The sequence below is a fragment of the Aricia agestis genome, chromosome 17 (genome assembly GCF_905147365.1).
Source record: "Aricia agestis chromosome 17, ilAriAges1.1, whole genome shotgun sequence".
In the NCBI taxonomy this organism is placed as follows: Eukaryota; Metazoa; Arthropoda; class Insecta; order Lepidoptera; family Lycaenidae; genus Aricia; species Aricia agestis.
In genome coordinates, this window is record NC_056422.1 from 7,612,586 (window position 1) to 7,634,042 (window position 21,457).

The 21,457-nt window shown below is 37.4% G+C and overlaps 1 protein-coding gene across 2 annotated transcripts; it reads left to right on the forward strand.

The window, feature by feature from the left end:
- The first annotated feature begins 259 nt into the window (after window positions 1-259).
- LOC121735600 lies at window positions 260-21,367 on the forward strand. Of its 2 annotated transcripts, XM_042126463.1 has the most exons (8): window positions 260-285; window positions 1,481-1,552; window positions 5,673-5,840; window positions 8,041-8,145; window positions 15,506-15,650; window positions 20,164-20,305; window positions 20,911-20,992; window positions 21,124-21,367. In XM_042126463.1, the coding sequence occupies exons 1-8, from the start codon at window positions 281-283 to the stop codon at window positions 21,338-21,340; spliced, it is 936 nt and encodes a 311-aa protein (XP_041982397.1). In that variant the 5' UTR covers window positions 260-280; the 3' UTR covers window positions 21,341-21,367. The 2 variants fall into 2 exon arrangements, with proteins under 2 accessions (XP_041982397.1, XP_041982398.1); XM_042126464.1 differs by lacking the exon at window positions 8,041-8,145 and having other exon boundaries at window positions 264-285.
- The last annotated feature ends 90 nt before the right edge of the window (window positions 21,368-21,457 follow it).

The following is a 21,457-nucleotide window of genomic DNA, read 5'->3' on the forward strand; positions in this document are numbered from 1 at the left end:
AAGCCATAATAAACCTTAGGAAAATGCGAAGACCTTTAAACCTAGGAAAATGATATTATCATTTTCCTAAGGTTTGGAACTGTGGTTTGGACTTTGATGGTATATTTTAGTCTAAATACATATTTTTAACTTTATGAAGACTCAATGTCTATCAATGATGAAATACTCAAACATACTATAAGAACAATATCATCGATGTCAATCGAAAACGCGAAAATGTCAAAATGTATTTTATAACCTAATTTTGTAATTTGTTATTCAAATTTTTTTAAAGAATATCATGCAGTAAGTACTTACTTGTTTAACTTAATTTTGTGATTCATAGGCTGCATTATAAAACACAAGTTACTAATTAAATTAAAGTACTTATCAGATACTCTTTTAATTAATAACTTTGTCAAGCTTAAAATTTTAATCCTCTTTGAAACTGATTACGCTCGTACTTATATCTACCAAAGTTTTAATTGGATCACCATGAATTCTATTAAAATTTGAAAGATAGTGATTAAGAGTCCTGCTTTGTGGTATAAATGGTGCAGTAGTAAAGAAAATAACTTGCAGGCTGCAATTAACGAGGACAGCCAAGTGCGCTATCTTTTTCTGTCGCATAACATTTCAAAAACGAAAGACAGAGACAAGTAAACTCTGGCAAAAAAACTTCGCCACGAATGGGCCAGCTCGACCGGAGAAATACCACGGGCTCACAGAAAACCGGCATGAAACAGCGCTTGCGCTGTGTTTCGCTGAGTGAGTGAGTTTACCGGAGGCCCAATCCCCTACCCTTTTCCCTTCCCGACCCTCCCATGGGCGACGGAAGTTGCTTTCCATCGGGTGACCCGTTTGCTCGTTTGCCCCCTTATTTCATTCAATTCAATTCAATCCAAATTAAGCGATGTTTTGAGCACACTCAATATCACAAAAAAACACAAACAACAGATAAATTCTAAATCTGATAGATTATATACCGGTCTAGGATACCTTTTACTTTCTGTTGAATGAGCTATCGTTGTCAGCGACTCACGACTTACCCACTAACCTGCTAATAAAATTGGTTCTTGATACCAATTTTATCTATTTTGATAAAAAATTAAGGGCCTGTTTCACCACTTCCTGATAAGTGCCGAATAGGCTATCCACCACTTAACTTGACAGATGAAGTATTGAGAATCTGTCAAAAAAGTTGTGAATAGCCTATTCGGCACTTTATCAGAAAGTGGTGAAACAGGCCCTAAGGGTCTTTATTTAATCCATACTAATATTAGATATGCATGTGCGAAGATGACGTGTTTGTTTGTCTGTCATCTCTTCGCGCTTAAACTGCTCAACCGATTTTGACAAAATTTGGTTTGAAGAAAGTATTTTATATTATGACACAGAATATATACGTATCTATTCTGTGTCATAATATAAAATAAATAAAGTTGCAATAACGAATTTGTCAGCAAAATCTAGTTTATTTCAATCACTATCATAATTCCAGGAAGCTTGAATCAAGCCACAAGGATGACTGGAAGGCGCGATACAAGATCCTGTACTCTGCAGGCGGGCAGCGGTTCGTAGATCACACTAATTCATAATATTTTGGTATAGACCACGTACTTTAAGATCTTCAGCACAGCTGGAACTTGTCACTAGTCTACCAATAGTAATTCAACGTTCCTAATTGCGTACTTGCCTCGCATAATCCTAATACAGACACCTAAAAATATCGAAGATAGAGCTGTTTTGATGAAAGACCTTCAAGTTGTGGGTGGCCTATTTCTAATTTACAGACCCCTCAGAATGATTTTATTATGGAGTTTTTTATAAGAATCAACCTTACTGAGATAGCAAGCATGGCAGAAGTAACATAACTTAAAAGGTACAGTATAGTAACAGTGGCTATATAAAACCTATACAGCGTAGTATAAGAACTGGTTTGCGTAACAAAGCCGATTAAAGGCCAGCACGAATATTGACATCCGGATTAAGGATAGCCTTGGTGGATTTGGAGTGAATCGGAAGACTTTCAACCAGCTTCTTAGGGTTGTAAATCCTTATAATTTATGCTTACGCAGGCCTCTTTCTTTGGAGCCTTCGGTCCTCCATACTGTACAGACATCGTTAGTCACCTATAGGCCGAGCAAAACTCAAAGATGCTTGATAAAAATGTAAGGCGCAGTGTTAGATTTGAAGGTCTCTTTGGAGGGCCGAGGGGTGAGGAGGGAGGGTTCATGAGCACGGAGACACGCTATTGGTACTATCGGTGAATAGATGGGTCGTTTATTGGTAGATCGGCGAACAGACGGTGATATTCTAATATATATGTATAAAAATAAGTCGGATTTTCCTTCCTGACGCTAAAACTCCAGAACGCACGAGCCGATTTCCAGGTTTTGCATTGGTTGGAAAGGTTTCGGGCTCCGTGAGGAATATAGAAAAAAACTTCAAGAGAAAAGCAGGAAAACAGGAAAAATCATTTTACGGCAAAACAAAGTTTGTCGAGACAGCTAGTTATATTGGTAGCTATTGTAGAGTACCACCGAGCGATGTTAATTGTTATAATTCCTTTTCATAATCAGCTAACGTTAGTGACAGTTAATTCCTAAAGGGCCCCACACGTCGCGTCGCCTAGCAGTTAATCGGAAAAGACCACAGGACTCACAGTTCCTCTGACGATTTTGTAGATTTTGTATCGACGGTCAATGACTATCAGGCAGCCTTCCAACCAGAGCCTTCAGGCTGACTGTTAATGTGTGGGACCCTTTAGTTTTAGTCTGATGTTAAGCAAATTGTCGCTCTAAACCCTCAAGCTAGCTGATGGAGTCTAGGAACTTTTCGATTCCTCACTAAACCAAGATTCAAAACTAGTCTTCTTTCCAAATAAAAAGTGTTCCAATTTTGTCTAAACAAAACTTCTAATGTAAACAAGAAGCGCCGAATATTAAACCCGAGATATGTGCCATTCTGCAACACACTTTCTAACATGGCGGTGTGCGCCATATTAGGTACACACAATGCACTATTGTACGTGGGCACAATGCAGCCTACGCTCGCCATTTACTCTATAAAGCTACTGATTGCGAGCCAACGACTTGGCAATTTTTTAATCAATTAAAATTTAAATGTAGCTCAATCTACTGTCCGCTAGTGATGTGCCTCAGCTTGTCAATACGTCTTGAATTTGTTTAAAAATTGATGTTACCCGCAACTTTGGAACTGAAAATAGAATTTGGCATGAAGATAATAATATGTACTATCATAGAATTTTATTCCTAGGCAGATCGCGGATCTAAGTAATTTGGTCGCGTTAAGTCAAACCCATCCGACCCATCACAGCTAACATTGTATTGACATAAGCCGACCAAATGACGTAGGTCCGTCAACTTCCTGGGAATCAATTTCCTCGATGGTACTCTGAATTCCCGGAAAAGAGTAAAGACATAGTATACGTTTATCCTACTCACAACTTCGCTGCGCCGAAATTACAACGTTTTTCCGGGACAAAATGTAATCTATGTCCTTTCTCGGAATATGCTATGCAAACATACAACTCTACGAGGCTCTATCCAAAATCATAATGGTGCTTAAAGCTTTTCAAAATCATAAGTAACACCATCGCCACCACAATTTAAGTTTTACTCGTACAAATAGTTCGCAAATGGTGATGACAATGCTGTCTTAACTCTAAAAGACAAGATCTACCGCAGTATTTACTATAAATTATCATATTTTAAAAAATCAAAAAGTCAAGACGTCTCGTCACTAGCTCAAGGTCCACTAGTAAACAAGTCAACCGTTTACGGCGAATTGAAGTTATCGAATGTCTCTGAGTCATCACGTGACTCACGAGGCGCGATGTCGAGAAAAACGCGCCCTCAGCACGCTTCCTAGAGGTCTGTATAGCAGAGATTTGCCTCTGAGTTTCTAAAAAGTAAACCTTATGTGGTTGAAATAAGGTTTAAATATTTGGACCGACGAAAGACCCCTCTGCAACAGACTGCGCTTAATGAAAGAGTTCACTTTTTTCCAAAAGAAATGCTAAAAATTATATAGTTGTTGTAAAATTGTAAATAGTACTCGGCACAGTTGTGAAGAAAATGAATGTAGCAAAATGTTTGTTTAAATATTATACATAACGAGCTTTTGCCCGCGACTTCACTCGCGTTAAGAAGTATTATTATATACAAACTTTCATCCCCTATTTGAACCCCTTGGGGTTGGAGTTCATCAAAATCCTTTCTTAGCGGATGCCTACGTTATAACATCTACCTGCATGCCAAATTTCAGCCCGATCCGTCCAGTAGTTTGGGCTATGCGTGGATAGATAACTATGTCAATCAGTCAGTCAGTCACCTTTGAGTTTTATATATATATATATATATATATATATATATATATATATATATATATATATATACATTATTTGTACCATTGCATCGAAGAAATTGATTTATAGGCAGTTGACTGATCTACGTCATTTGGTCTTATTATGTCAATTCAATGGTAGTCGTGAACTTTCGGCTGGGTTTGATATAACGCGCGATCAAATTATTTTTACGGGGCAAGCATAATGTTTGTATTGAACTTGGATCTTCTTTTTTACATTTATGTTTTTGGTGGGATATTATATTATGTTGCATTGTTGTTATTAAAGAGTAATTGCTATAAATTCTAATCTTAAAACTACAGCCTATTAAAAATAACAAAATCTTTTAAAGAATTGGCTTTGAGGCTTATAAAATAAAAAGTTAGCACTAATAAATAGTAACAGCAATAAATAATTAATGTCTGCCAAACACTTACTGCAAATTATAAAACATGAAATATCCGCTTCATATATTTTTATAATTGATTTCGTTATAAATTACTGAGAAATTAAACATTACAAAATGATGAAAACATTTAGTTTTTATCATACTTAACGTACGTTGCAGTATCATGATATATTTTGCGTAATTTAACATAGAAAGTGGATCATGGACCGTGGTAATTGCTATTATAAGTAACTATAACGATTAATTTAAATGTTTTAGTGAAAGAAACAGGGAAAACTATAAAAATGTATCACATGTAATTGAACAAGAAACAAATAGGTTTATTTATTGCTGCCCCATTAACATAGTTAAAATTCGAATTTGACTGTAAGTACTTATTTTTTGCGATTTTGGACAAAGTTGCAAATGACTGTACCGAGATGTTTTTACGCGAGCAACATTAATCACAATCAGTTTTAATGCCACTACGGTAATGTTGCTATTTGCTACAAGATTTTATGAATGTTGGTAGCAAAAAATTGTTATGAGAATTTTTAATAATCAATCTCTTTGACTGTACTTTTTACATACTTTTTACCACAACATACGCGATAAGATGCATACTAATACTACATATATAATCACGTTATTATGTCTGATATGTCTGTCACCCCTTCACACAATCCATTGAACCGATTAGGAGAGACTTTGGGCACAGAATATATAAGTAGTACGTGAAAATGGAGGATGGTTTTTATCCTGGAAAACGTACGATGAATTTTGGGGTTGCGGACTTATTTGTAAAAAATAAGTTGCGAATAGGGTCCAACGAACAAAAGAACCTAATAATTATTACCAGACGATAAAAACCAGGTACTCGCGGACTTTCTATATTCCTCATCTTTTTTTTCTCATTCAATTGTTTTTATTATTCAGCAAACGTAGTGAGGAGTCACGACGGATCTCGTTCCTGGGCAGTGAGTCAGGGTCCGCGATGCTCCTGAAGCTTGCCCAACGAGACCAGATAGATCAGATCAACAGAAACTGCGGTCAGACTTCGTTTATGCAGCAGAAACGAAGATATTCGGACTATGGGAATAAGTCGTGAGTATGAGTAATATTGTGTTATGAAAACTATGGTAGGGAAATATAGGTTTGAAAGAAATTGAAGCAAAAACCGCAAGCAAAGGTATGTGGTGGTACCCACAATTCGCCTAACATTCCTGCATCGCGCTATCAAATTTTTCTGAAGGGGGCGAAAAGTAGTTTACCTTTCTATTCGAAGGAGCTATACATGTACACAGCCAAAGCGAGAGAGGATAGGCGGAAATAAATTTCGTAATTAGCGCGAAGCGGGCAAGGAGCAAGTCAGATCGATGCTTTTACGCAGGACGCACCGCTGATTTGCTCCTTGCCCGCTTCGCAACTCGTTCACGTAAAATACTTTTCGCCAGTTCCGTAAATAGGGTGGTGCCACCGGTGCCCAGGCACAGGGCGTAGACTCTGGGGGAGGCGCAAAAATGGCCAAACCGGGCAGGAGTATTATTTTTTCGGTTTGCTCCCGATAATAGTTCCCGCTGCGCCCCTAGAGCACGATTCCAACAGTGAAATAGATCTATACATTGCTTTGGGTAATATAATATCTAAAAAAGCAAGGGCGCAGTTGTAGAAGCTCGCACAGGGCGCAAAAAAGACTGTTAACGGCACTGCTTTTCGCCCCCTTCAGGTAGATTAGCTGGCAATTAGCAATACAATATTATGTAGATTTCTAGTCCTGACCAAGTCTAGCCTAGACTAGCATAGTGTTTTTGGAAGTTGGAGTTAAGAAAACTTATTCATAAAACATTTTTTTTCGAAAACAATCTAAGTTCTCGAAAAAAAAGTCTAAGTCGTTTTCTCTCCACCAACATTACCTTCATAATTGAAATACAATCAGCCACTGCAAAGCAACCAAATATTATTATATAATTACTAGCTTTTCCGGCAAACGTTTCTTTGCCATATAAAGTATTTCGCCCATATTATTTTATTGAAGTGAATAAATAAGTATGGCACCATGGCAACGTCCATCGCTATCCCGTCGCACAAACAATGGTCGCCGTCAGTCTCGAGTTGTAATAATTTACTATTATTTATTCAACAAATGCACTCATCAATATATAAAGTAGCCAGTAGCCGATTCTCAGACCCACTGAATATGCATATAAAATTTGGTAAAAATCAGTAAAGCCGTTTCGGAGGAGTACGCGGCCTAACATTGTGACACGAGAATTTTATATATAAGAATATCCAATATTGTCTCGCTTAATACTTACTAGCTGTTCGACCAAGCTTTGCTCGGTATCCGATGAAAATTACATTTTCTAGAAATGATTCCTAGCTAGATCGATTTATCGTCCCCGAAACCCCCTAAATACTTAATTTCATGAAAATCGTTGGAGCCGATTCCGAGATTCCAATTATATATATATATATATATATATATATATATATATATATATATATATATATATATATATATATATATATATATATATATATATATATATATATATATATATACACAAGAATTGCTCGTTTAAAGATATAAGATAAGATATAAAATAGATAATAATTTATTAATAAAGTCACGTGCATCTCACTGCTCACATAGTACCAACTATGATCTCCCTTGGCGTGTAACAAGCGTTATATTTTTAGACAGCGCACTCTCCCAAGTAAAAATATTGCCACGCCATTACACGCTCCATCAACTGAAAAATTGTTTACAGCTCAAAAAGGAATTTTTAATTAGTAAAAAGAAAGGACGCACGATTATTTTTAGAATGCTTTCTAGAAAAATTAAATGGTATTTTAGTGTATAAAGCTGGTATATTAAGCTGCTTCATCGTTTATTTAATACAGTATATTATCTGTGCAGCCAAAAACTGTGGTATCATGTCGCTTGTAGTGCTCACTATGCTAAGTCAGATCTACATTAGTGTTTTTGACTTTTGAGCTTCACATCTTCTACGTAAGTTAGTCTTCGTTCTTATTCGAACTCTATTAAGTTCGTCTCTACATTAACTTTGTTCTTATTAAGTACTCGCAATATTTTCGTCAAATATGACATTTAAAACCTTGTTAAAATCAATCCTTTTTAACATTCAACGAAAAAAACGAATGAAAGTTTGATCTAACTAGTTTAGTTTTGTAGCTTAATAAGACGTGATCTAAAGGATTCTCGGCTTGTAATAATCCAACATCAAGTCGCTCGCTCCCTGACAATTCGAGAGTTCTTTCATCATCATCATCATCTCCGCAGGAGTATAGATGACACAGAGTTCCTCAGCATGGTCTGTGCTCACCATCGCGAGCTGGCGGACGAAGTATGCGCCGTCCCCGAGCTGGCTGCAGGCAAGATGGACATGTGAGTAATTGGCAAACGCGGTGCATGATAGTGTGAATGAGCTTTAAATTATTGATAAATAAGATGACGCCCGCAACTCCATTGCTCCAAAAATCGTTTACCACGCTGGAACCGTACATCGTAGCAGGATAAATGTCCACCTGGAGGCGCGGTTTAGCGGCTGCACCGCGAGGTATGACAAGCAAAATATGTACTTATGTTATGATTTATTTATTAGCCTAGCTCAGTCTTTCCCAAAGTGGGCGATAACGTGCACTTGTGGGCGCTGAAAGTCTAAAGCGTGTGGAACCCAGGAAAAAAGAGGGCGTTGTGCAGAGGCTTGGGGGGTGATTTATTTCATCTGGGTGCATTTTAAATTGAAACAAAGGGGGCGTTAAAACATCATTTATTCTCAAGGTGGGCAGTAGACAAAATAAGTAATTTATACGTGGGAGAGCCATGCTTCGGCACGAATGGGCCGGCTCGACCGGATAAATACCACGTTCTCACAGAAAACCGGCGTGAAACAGCGCTTGCGCTGTGTTTCGCCGAGTGAGTGAGTTTACCGGAGGCCCAATCCCCTACCCTATTCCCTTCCCTTCCCTACCCTCCTCTACTACCCCTATTCCCTCTTAAAAGGCCGGCAACGCACATGCAGCTCTTCTGATGCAGCGATTTCCATGGGCGACGGAAGTTGCTTTCCATCAGGTGACCCGTTTGCTCGTTTGCCCCCCTTATTTCATAAAAAAAAAAGTTGGGAACCTCTAGTCTAGCTGTTATTTACATATTTTGCTTGTCATCTCGCGTTGCATCCGCCAAACCGCGAGTCCGGGGAGCACAAAATATAAAGCTAGCCTATGGCTGCGTTTCCACCAGAGATGTGTTGCGACTTACAAATTCCTCGCAACACATATCTGGTGGAAACGCAGCCTAACGCTCGATCGCGTTCGACGGCTGACAGTTTGAGGTGAAGAAAGCCTAATAAAATATATGTATATGATATAAAGAACTTAAGGTGCTAAGTATAGACAGGTATATGACCTAGAATAACACATAGGCCCAGCACGAAATTCCCACGGGACGCTAGCAATATAAACACGTCTATCTCGAGAGACCGTTTCATTATAATTTATAACTTTCAACACTTGTTTCATCACAATAATGATAAAATTGATCCATCATTGTTGAAATGACGTCTCTATGGACGATACAATCACTCTAGTCGCTCGCAATTATCTTTTTAATTAAACAAGGCCTTGACGTGCAAAATTTTAATCCTTACGTGTTTTAACCGATTTAAGATTTCCAAAGTGCATGTATGTAAGCTAGCCAATTAACTTAATTAGTTAATTACTAATGAATAGAATTATAGCTATTTATTAATTAGGATTTTTAAGTAAGTTATTTAGCTTTGGCCAAATCTCGTTAAATTTAGGCTGTTGGCTGTCGAAACTACCTAACTAGCCTAACCTAATTTTAATTTCAACTCGTGTCTAAGCTCTTTTCATTTTCTGTCATACTCTTCAGTCTTCATTTAATTGAAGTAAACTGTAATCGTTCATTCTTCAATGTATCTGAATTCTGAGTGCGGCCGTAAAGAGCGTAATTTGTGAGCTGTGAGTCGCAGAATTTCGGCTGGCAGTAATTCCGCTGCATTCAGTTTCATACAAAAGTCCTGTTTGATTCACACGAGCGTAATTTTGTGAGTCATGATTTGTATGAAAAGATATTTACGCGGCAGAAATTCAGCGACTCACGACTCACAAAATTACGCTCGTTTGGCTTCACCCTACCACCATCTGTCTTACTAATCAATGTAACCCTGCAAGGCATGACATAAGCTGAAGCAGCATAGAAAAATAGTTTTTCCTCACTTTCGCTATATTCAATTATGTCATTATTACTTTCTCACCGTGTCGTTAGATTGCCATTGTCGTGCGGTTACTATACCTAATAACAAAAGCTATACAGAAGGTATACATCGAACATTTCCTTGTAAATGTACCTATTATCATGTAACGACTATGATGCCTCTGAGGTTTTGGGGTGAGAGAGTTGGGAACCGGATATTGAGAGATTCGTTCAAGAGATATAGGGAGACGTAGAACCATAATATTATAATAAGTATTATAATATTATGGTTCTTAGTAAGTACTCAAGAGAACATAGAGCTCAAGCGTAGAGTAGTAGAAGTGAAGGAAATAAAAGGCGAATAATAATTAATAGTAATGTACCCACTGTAGGCTGATAATAATAATAATAATAAGGGAGCGAAGCCGATACCTCCCCGTTGGTGTTCCCGGGCAACACTTGGATGCGCCGCCCCGCCTTCTGCGGAGTGAGGTACTCACGTGGCTGATCGTCGGTTCTTTCTTTTTGTTTACTATCCTCTCACATTCTTTTTATAATCCAAGTCTTGTTGCTGCATTATTTTGGTTTTGTTTAATCTATCTTTCACCACCTCTGTTTCTCTCTTACTATCTTTCATTTTTGGTTCCCTCTTCCTTTATTTGTTTGTTTATAAGCTACATGATGCGCCTACGAAATAGAGTTATACCCCAGGCGGGTACCGGAGCTGTATGCGATGGAGAATCCCGCCCCGGGCCCTCAGGCTCGAGCTGCCCTTCGTATTCTGGGGGGGGCAACGAGTCGCACCAAGCTGCCCAATCTCAAGCTGCTGCAGAACGGATGTATCATATTAATTCACCAATTTCATCAGCACCATCATCATTATTTTCATCGCCACCATCTTCACCTCCATCTTACCTTGATATTCGCCAGACTAGATCATCTACTTCATCAAATTCATTATCATCACCACCACGTGCTAGAGATGTTGTGCAGGAGGCTACTATAGCTAAGAATACTGCACCCGCTCTTGGCACACGACGCACATGTAAAGCGTGGACTAAGGAGATGAATACTTTTATTATGCGTCACTATTACATTATAACCGAATTAGAAAACAAGACTAAAGCTTACCTTCCACAACTACACTCACTATTTTCAACTAAGTACCCAGATATGGAAGCAAGCAAGCAACGTGTCGGGGACCAAAGACGGGCTATTATAAATTGCAATCTATTAACTAAACAAGAACTTGCAGATATCAAAGAAGAAGTTAAGAATATTTTACGATTTCCACAAAATATTGAAATTCATACAAACACAGAAATCACAAAAACCCAGGCACGATTAACTTGGACTGACGAATTAAATGAATATATAATTAAAAGTTATTACCGAGTCACACACTTAGAAACAAACAAAACAGCGTATCGGAAACCAGTGCATGAGGCTTTTATACATAAATTCCCCATTCTTGCACACCTTAGTGTACAAAGAATAAGTGATCAACTGAGAGTAATAATCAACAATAAATATATCACAGAAGAAAGAGTGAATATATTAAAACAAGAAGTTGCCGAGGAACTAATTGTAGACGTCATTGATAGACCGAATACTAATGAGCATGATGTCCCTTATGATATTAATAATTTTCAAGATATCGACATCCAAAATATAGAACCTGACAGACAACAAGAACCATATGCCGATGTACTTTTGCCCGATAGAGATACTGACATAGATGAAATATTCAAACAATCATTGCAACATTTTGCTGATACAGATCCAACAAGCAGAGTTTATATACCCAAACAAAAATCCTCAAAAAAATTGGCGTATACAGTAAATTACATTAATAAAATAATTCTTCCTGAAAACATCAATAAAGATACAGACTTCCATCATTTTCAAACAGTGCTATATTGCGCGGCATGGACAGCTGCCAAAGTTAATGGAAGTAGGCTATCAGCCAGTATAAATCATTCTAACTATGCAAAAAATATCAAGAAACCACAGTGGCAAAGAAGGCTGGAAAAAAGAATAGAAGATATAAGGGCAAAAATAGGTAGAATAACTCAATTCATTAAAGGAGGCCGAAGCAGAAAACTCATTAGACATGTTAATAAAATAATAGAGGTATATAAAATACATACTATACACGAGGAACCTAATACACAAATAGCTCAAATATTAGATACACTGAAACAAAAACTCTCAATATTAACAGGACGCCTTAAAAGGTATAATATATGTACACTTAGGAAGCAGCAAAATAAGCAATTCAATAACAGCGAAAAAGAATTTTATAGAAGCATTAGGTTGGCAACACAAAATAAGGATAACATACTCACCGAAACACCAGACCCAAAGGATTTACAGAGCTTCTGGGCAGGAATATGGGAACAACCTGTAAGCCATAATATTGAAGCTGAGTGGATAGAGGATGAAACGAAAAGATATCATGGAAACTTGACAGAAATGACGTTTCAAACAATCCCCATAAGTATATTTCAACAGGTGATACGCAATTTACATAATTGGAAGGCGCCAGGATCAGACTGCATTCACAATTACTGGTACAAAAAATTTACAAGTATCCATAATAATATGTTAATTTATTTGAATCAATTTATTGAAGACCCTAGCTCAATCCCTCCGTACGTCACATCTGGAACAACTTTCATGATACCTAAAGACTACAGTGACCCTTTAAACCCTGCTAAATACAGACCAATAACATGCTTGCAAACAATTTATAAAATATTGACTTCTTGCGTCACCGAGCTAATATACAAACACTTTACTGATAATAATATTCTAGCTGAACAACAAAAAGGGTGCCGAAAATTTAGCCAAGGCTGTAAAGAACAATTGATAATAGACTCCGTTATTCTGAAACATGTAAATAAAACAAAATCCAATCTGCATTCTATGTACATTGATTATAAAAAAGCTTATGATTCTGTCCCTCACTCTTGGTTGCTGCATGTTTTAAAAATCTATAAAATACACCCCAAAATAATAAATCTTTTGAAGACCATGATGACGTCCTGGAAAACTAAACTTAAACTTAAAACTTCCACTACTCTAATAGAGACCGATCCTATCCAAATACTAAGAGGCATATTTCAAGGCGATGCATTGAGCCCATTGTGGTTTTGTCTAGCATTGAATCCACTTTCTAATATACTTAACTCTACAGATGCAGGATATCGTATACATTATAATGACAGACAAATACAGACTCAGACTATTAACCATTTACTTTACATGGACGACATAAAACTTTATGCTGCCACTGAATCTGAACTATACAAACTGACTGAACTGACAGAACAATTTACAATCGATATAAAAATGAATTTTGGAGTAGATAAAACAAAAATTAATTCTATAAAGGCAGGAAATACATATTTACATAGTTACACTCTAGGAACTGGCGAAAGAATAGAACCTCTTGATGAAGGAGATACTTATAAATACCTTGGGGTTAATCAGTCTCAACAAATTAATTACAAAGACACCAAATATAAATTAAGACAAACATTTCAACACCGGCTCAATGCGATCATGAAATCTAAATTATACTCTCGAAACACTGTAAAAGTAATAAATACATTCGCAATCCCAATACTTACCTACTCCTTTGGCGTAATAAACTGGAACAAAACAGATTTAATCAATATACAAAGAAACATTAATACAACAATGACTAAGTATCGCAAACACCACCCAAGATCGTGTATACAGAGAATTACGTTACCTAGAAAAGAAGGAGGTAGAGGAATTATCGACATAACAAATCTACACAATAAGCAGGTCATAAATTTAAGACACTATTTTACCACTAAATCTGAATCTTCTACTCTCCACAAAGCAATAGCTCAAAATGACAATAAATTTACCCCTTTAGATCTTAAAAACACTCAAAACAACCAATTAAAAGTAACTGACGACAAAACTAAACTATCCGAATGGGCTAGAAAATCTCTCCATGGAAGACACCTGCATGACTTATGCCAAACAAATGTCGACAAGGAAGCGTCGAACGTATGGCTGAGTCGTGGAGATCTATTCCCGGAGACTGAAGGATTCATGATTGCCATACAGGACCAAACTATAGAGACCAGAAACTACCAAAAATATATCACAAAAACCCTAACCACTGATAGTTGTAGAAAATGCCATAGTTGCTCTGAAACCATACAGCATATTACTGGAGCTTGTAAAACAATAGTGCAGACGGACTATAAACATAGGCATGATCAGGTTGCCAGTATAATACATCAAAGACTTGCTAAACAACGAAACTTCATAAATGAAATAGAACCCTATTACAAATACAAGCCCGAAAATGTCCTCGATAACGCCTCTACCAAACTCTATTTTGACCGAACTATATTGACTGACAGAACAACTCACTACAATAGACCTGACATAACGCTAGTAGATAAAATCAACAAAACTGCATTCCTTATTGATATAGCCGTACCAAACACTCATAACTTGCAAACTACAATAGCAGAAAAACTCACCAAGTATATTGACCTTAAAGATGAAATAACCCGCCTCTGGAATCTGCAAAAAGTAACCATAGTACCAATAGTCTTATCTACTACAGGAATCATACCAAAACAACTTCATAAATCTCTTGACACCCTACAACTACCTCCCAATTTAACATATTTAATGCAAAAGGCTGTCATCCTCAACACGTGTCGTATAGTACGAAAGTTCTTACAGACAGATGAGGAACGTACGACACTACACACACCGCAAACACATCCAAACTCACACGTTCATACATCACATACATTACAAACTGATCATGCACCTGCCGCACATTTTACACGTACTAATACATAAATAACTAACCTGGTGTGTACTTGGCTTCGGCTCGTACATGCCAGTTTGCCGGTGAAAACTGAGAAAATATAAAATACCATAATAATAATAATGTACCCAGATATCGTAATGGTCATGTAATGTGGGTCTAGCTGTAAACGGTCTATAATTGAGGAGCGTATGTTCAAAAAGGGCTATTTACATGCTAACCACATTTTAAGAAGGTAATTTAAAAAAGAGTATTTAAAGAAATAGAATTAAAAGTGACAATTAGCACCTTTTGACCAGCACCGTAAAATAAGGTAGAAGTTTTGAACAGACGCTTCTCAATTTAATGTAGGTCTAGCTCTTTGATTATATAAAGGTCTAGCTGTATAAGATTCGCGTAGCTAGTTAATAGAATCAGGCGTTACTTTGTGGAAATCCATAGCTTAAAATTTAGTTTGTTATTATTTTTAGCAATATTCCGCAAAAAAAAAAAAACATTTGCGTAGCTCTCAAACTGACTACTCCAGCTGAGTAATCAGCTATACACAGTAAAAAAGCTTAACTACTCAAGAATGTCGGGTATTCAAAGGCGTCGCCAGTGTGTTAGCCGTATGTATTACCCTCAAATAGGTTAGCCTGCATTACTTGAACTGGTTTATTAGTTAGGCCATGATATGCCTTTACTCAACTTTTATTTCAGCGCTAGTCAAGAGTGTTGCTCGTTCGGCGCGAGCGTTCGAAGTCTGCGGAGCATGTCACGGTCCCGCGTGTCACGGATGTCGACACGCCGTGATATGGACATACCCTCTATCTTGGCGTTCTCCGCCGCTGCTACTCCACCGAAGGTACTAACTACTGAGGGGGTATTTCCACTGGAGCTGAGCTAAGCTGTAAAGCCCACCTTGTAGAGTTCTAGACCTAGATTCAAGACTCTACTTGAAACGATCATTTGATGTCCTGACTTTTTGGAAGTTATATAATAATGGCTTTTATAAATTGAGACCAAAAAGAAGAAAAACAGATTATACTAATATAATTTATATATTTAATCGTATGGCACTTGCTAGGGTGCGTTTTTCAGAGCTTGAGCTAATATAGTGTTGATATTTAACTTTCAAGATCCAATAGAACCCGCTGCACTGAGCCCGGTCAGGTAAATAAAGCGGTTATCTCATAGCAATGTTCCTCGTGACACAGTTAAGCTTAAACGGAGTGACAGACGTGCGAGTAAGTACGCGGACTTATGGCTCGACGATCTTAATCACCTGTGTGTCAGCAAAGAGCCGCGAGCCTGGGAGCATGGTAATCCAGTGTGAGCGATTCTCGCGTGTCACCGACGCGAGCCGAGTAAGTTCGCGAACTTAAAACCCGCGTCTATCAGGCACTTAACTCTGGTAGACGTTACTCACATACCTACGACTTACGAGTACCTATAATATTCTGTTCCGCTTCATTTTCAAGAATTAAGTAATAATTATAATTTAACAAAGCTGTATGGACTTCTAAAAAGTCAGGATATCACTACGGACATCAACAATTTAGAGCCAACTTAGAATGCTAAGAAGGCTCTACATTCTAAAATTCTACCAAGAGGGCGGTAACAGAAATAAAAGCAACGAAATAGCAGTAAAATAATTACGTAAGTTATTTATTTAAAGCAATTCAAATACATAATATAGAAAGCAAGAGATGGGTATTTAATATGTACCTACTACCTACATTAAATACTTAGTGACCGACCGAACTTTCGGTTTCGGTTTCGGTTTCGGCCAGTTTCGGCCAAAAAATCTAGTTTCGGCCTTAGTTTCGGTTTCGGCCAAAATATAGCCGAAACCGAAACTCATGCATCGTTCGGTAAACTTCGCAGTTAACTCGAGCTTGCTTGCCAGCGAGGCCCTGGCTCGGTTCGCCACCATCTATTTAATCATTTTTTGAGATTATGTATTCCAGATTAGTCCCAAATAAAAAATTTCATTGTCTTAACTTATTTTTATCGAAATTATATTATTGAATTTTATTTCTACGATAAAAGCAGGCTTATTTAATATATATAACTGTTGGCAAATTACGTGCTATTTTAACAATGTTTCCCAAACAAACGATTTAGTAAATGCTAAATTGATTATATTGTGTGTGAACTTTATTTACTTAAGAATTTGGTTTGACTGTGAGATTATAAGATATCTTAGGATATATCTTGTGAGATTTATCTAGTAAATCATCTCGCCTCACTCTTTTCTTTGGACACGCAATCTCTTAGGACTTAGACCGTTCCTACCCTGCTAGAATCTTATCTAGCCCACTTCCCCGTAAGCTTCAGTCTTGCGGCCCTCAGTATATTTTTCAGGTTTAGTGGCAAAACGCCTTCTGGAGAAAAAAAATGTGACGTCAACTGCAAGTTTGCTTAGTCATTTCGTTTTGAACTTCGACCGAGGTCGTGTCCATGTCTCCCATAAAAATAATATACTGCAATTATTGATTTTGTTTTCAGTAGTACGTCGTTCAGTAGTATGTCTAAGGGAGGATTTCACCAATCGCACAACTTCGTTTTATAAAACTTAGTTCTCATTAAATGCGTTCCTACGGGGATCAATAAAAAAGCAAGAAACGATATATAAACTACCCAAACGCATAATTTTTTTCGTCTGTGATTTTCGATTCGCCATGACACTACACTGGCAGGACTTTAACGGCTTTAATGAAGTTTAACCGTGCAACTTTGGACGTTCTGAAGATAAAACTCGGATTTGTTGTGAACTTTATGTTAGTGAAATGCAATTTGGTGCTATAAACGCGTTTATACGTGTAGAACCAATTTAGTGTACACTAAGCACGTTCTATTTCTAAGGTGAATCGCACCTAAATAAAATGACTTCAAATAACTTCTGCTCTTGTTTCTTAGGGTAATCCTTCGTTATAATACATTAAGGGGAATTTCACCAATCACACTTTAAAACGTTTTATTAAACTAAGTTCTCATTGAACAATGAACGCGTTTATATGGCGACGCGAACCTCTTTTGGTTTCAAATAGATTATACATTCTTCATTTGATCGCGATTAATGAATCTAAGTTTACGTTATACGTTTGATTGATGATTTTTATACATTTTTATCATCTTTGAGCCTTGTCACGTTGTTTTAGTAACAAATAGCAAGAAACGATAAATAAGCTAACGAAACGCATATCTGTGAAAACTGTCAACTTAACAATTTTTTCGCCTATGTTTTTTTGATACGGTGTAGTGTATGACAGCATACACTACACCGTTAAGACATGTGTTTTATGAAGTTAAAACACGAATATTGGGCGTTCAGAAGATAAAAATCGGATTTGCTGTGAATGAGACGAAATACATCTACTTGGAATCGTATAAAAAAACGGAATATAGTACAAAAAAATATTCGAGTCTAAGAATAATAATATTTATGGTAAGAAATGTCGCAAAAAGTAAAAAATTCAATGTGGTACTTTTTCTTTAGTTTAAAAAATTGTAATTTATGTTAAAAATCAATAAATTTCAGTAAATAATCGTAATTTTGAATGTTTCACCAAGTTTCGGTTTCGGTTTCGGTTTCGGCCGAAACTAAGAGTAAGGCCGAAAGTTCGGTTTCGGTTTCGGTTTCGGCTGAAAAATCAGTTTCGGTCGGACACTAATTAAAGTGTTCTGTAACAATTTACATATGAAAATATGACCTTTCCAGTTACATTGAGAAAGTAGTCGCCATGCGGCATTTTGTTCTGGTGTTAACGAGATGTCATACTATAATATAGTGCCGGATTTATCTTTTTTAGGGTTCCGTACCCAAGGGGTTATAATAATAATAATAAAATTCTTTATTTGCACATTAAAAACAGCAATAAAAATAATATAAAAATAAAGGATTTGCGCAAATTGGCGGTCTTACCGCTACAAGCGGTTTCTTCCAGACAACCAAGTAAAAACGGGACCCTATTACTAAGACTTCGATGTCTGTCCGCCTGTCCGTCTGTCCGTCTGTCCGTCTGTCCGTCTGTCCGTCTGTCCGTCTGTCCGTCTGTCTGTCCGTCCGTCCGTCCGTCCGTCCGTCCGTCCGTCCGTCCATCTGTGTGTCTCCAGGCTGTAACTCAAGAGTCTCTATAGCTAGACTTCTGAAATTTTCACAGATTGTGTATTTCGGTTGCCGCTATAACAAGAAATACTGAAAACAAAATGAAATTAATATTTAAGGGTGGCTCCCATACAACAAATGTGATTTCGGCTTTTTTTGCTCTATATTAGTAATGGCAACAGGTAGGCACATGATATTTTCACAGAGGCCTTTATTTTATGTCTACTTCAATAATTATTAATAAGTAATATTAAAATAAAATAAAAATTTAAGGGAGGCTCCCATACAAAAAATATAATTTTTGGCCTATTTTTGCTCTATAACGGAACCCTTCGTACGCGAGTCCAACTCGCACTTGGCCGATTATTTATAATATTAATTGTAGAGCACTTTATTTACGCCAACCCATGTACGAAATCTGCCCCTTCCCTAGGACGCTACCGCCGCGCTCCCTCTAGGATGCTGCCACGCCGCCGCTATACAGCAAGTATAGTATTTCTCCATACAAAAGTGAAAAAAATGTATTTCAGCGCTGCCACTTTCACAGTGAACTGTCTACAAGGAAGACATACACATTACACACCCTGAGGAGTGAGGCCTAAAGTATTATTGCTTAGTTTTGTCACTGTATTAAATTTTAATTTTCCTAGCCAATAAACACTTAGTTTCTTGTAATGCTAAGTACACGGTTTTGCTCGATCGAGCAATAGCGTCGAGCAAAACCGCGGCTCGGGATGTCGTCCACACATCGGCGTACCGAGGGGGGGGCAGGGGGGGGCATATCTAGTACTTTCATCTATAAAAATAACGAATTTTTGCCATTTGTTTGCAATATAACTAAAAATTATTAGGTTTTTATTATTTATAAACACCTAGCTTATAAAAATCTGATTTGCCCCCCCCCCCCCTGGCCCAGAATCTGCGTAATTTGCCCCCCCCCCCTGGCCCAGAACCTGGGTATTTTGCCCCCCCCCCTGGCCCAGAACCTGGGTACGCCCATGCGTCCACACATTCAGCATTGCTCGTTAGTTTTATTCTAAATCGATATATTTACTTCCATCAAGCCGGCTCGATGCGAGCCTTCCAGCTGTCAGTTTTGCGGTCTACACAGTTATTATTACTCGATTTGGAGTAAAACTATCGAGCAAAACCGCATGTCAGTACTTAGCATTAGATAATTTTTTCTCTGACGATAGCGAACCTACTGGAACAGCTGGCAAAGCAGCTTTTCAATTATAAAATCTTATATTGTCCAACAATATTCCAGGAGCACCTATCGCATCCGCTATTTGAAAAAATCGAGACTCAGCAACCTTCGACACCGCGCTGGTCCATCAGAAAGTCCGTGTGCCCAGTCTGCTCGCAGAAATGGCGTGATCGGAGTTCTATATTCAAAATTAAAAATTCCGGTAAGGTGACCGACCGCATCAGAATACCACATAGGCTACAATTTTAACCGACTTTCAAAACGGAGGAGGTGTTATGTTCGTTTTTTTATGTTTGTGAACCGATTTTCAAAAACTTTCTTTTGGTGTATAGTTATCATCCCAATTTGGTACCATACGTACAAAAATGGTGACCTGGTGAAGGGATCTAAAAGAAATCGAGGGAACTCCTCAAAAATTATATGGAAACATATTGTGGTGACTTCGGTTTCATGAGCAGTATTCTAAGCATATGCTACCAACAAGTAACTAGTAAGATTATGTATCAAGGTATACCATGGTTCGGAAGGTGCTGAGAGAACTCCTGACTCTTTATAGATACAAGTTTGGGACTTGGGAGATTCGAAGTTGTTTTAAAAACGGAAAGCATAATAATATTATGCTACTATACAAATTACATTCATTATCATCATCATCACTACCATAAACCATTATAGAACCATGTATCGTATCGTTTTGATCCTAGCTATTATTGGTACTTTATTATATTACATATCACTTTAACTGCGGGTAACACCGCGGGGTACAGCTAGTAGATAATAATACTTAGATAATTGTACCTATTGCAGGCCTGAAGAAGAATTCTTCGCATAACAATTTGCCGTCCATAATAGCTCCTGCACGACTGCGTTCGTCGATTAACATGGGATAGTAAGTTGTTTTATTTTATAAAATACTTCTTAGGTAAGACTGTTGAAATCCCATCACCCAACAGCCGAGTGCTAACACTAATATTGTAACGTGTAGAATACTTAGGCAACTTATTGTGGAATTGTTTGCAGCAAATTACCAAATATCCCAACAACAGTTGAAGAAAGTAGTAGCACTTTAAAATGTAGGACTAGGAGTATGAATGCTTCCTGGCAACTAACTCGAGCCAGAAGAATAAGACTACCCAAACCTCAAATGCAGTGTCTAAGCAAAACTGGTCCACCTTGCAATAATGCCTTTACAGAATTAGATTCTCGTATTAATAAATTTATGAAGGATGATTTTTAAACATTGAATAAAGTATCTTCATTGAACCTTCAGGATTTTAATTTCATTTTCATGTTTAATATTATAAAAGAAAAAAGAAAATTTCGTGTCATAAGCTGTCAAATGTCATTTTTGTCA

What these genes read in the sequence shown, in the direction of transcription:
- LOC121735600 (XM_042126463.1), top strand. An exon ending in TACTCTGCAGGCGGGCAGCG is followed by an intron (nt 1,553 to 5,672) that starts GTTCGTAGATCA and finishes TTTATTATTCAG; the next exon opens with CAAACGTAGTGAGGAGTCAC. An exon ending in TCGTCGATTAACATGGGATA is followed by an intron (nt 20,993 to 21,123) that starts GTAAGTTGTTTT and finishes AATTGTTTGCAG; the next exon opens with CAAATTACCAAATATCCCAA.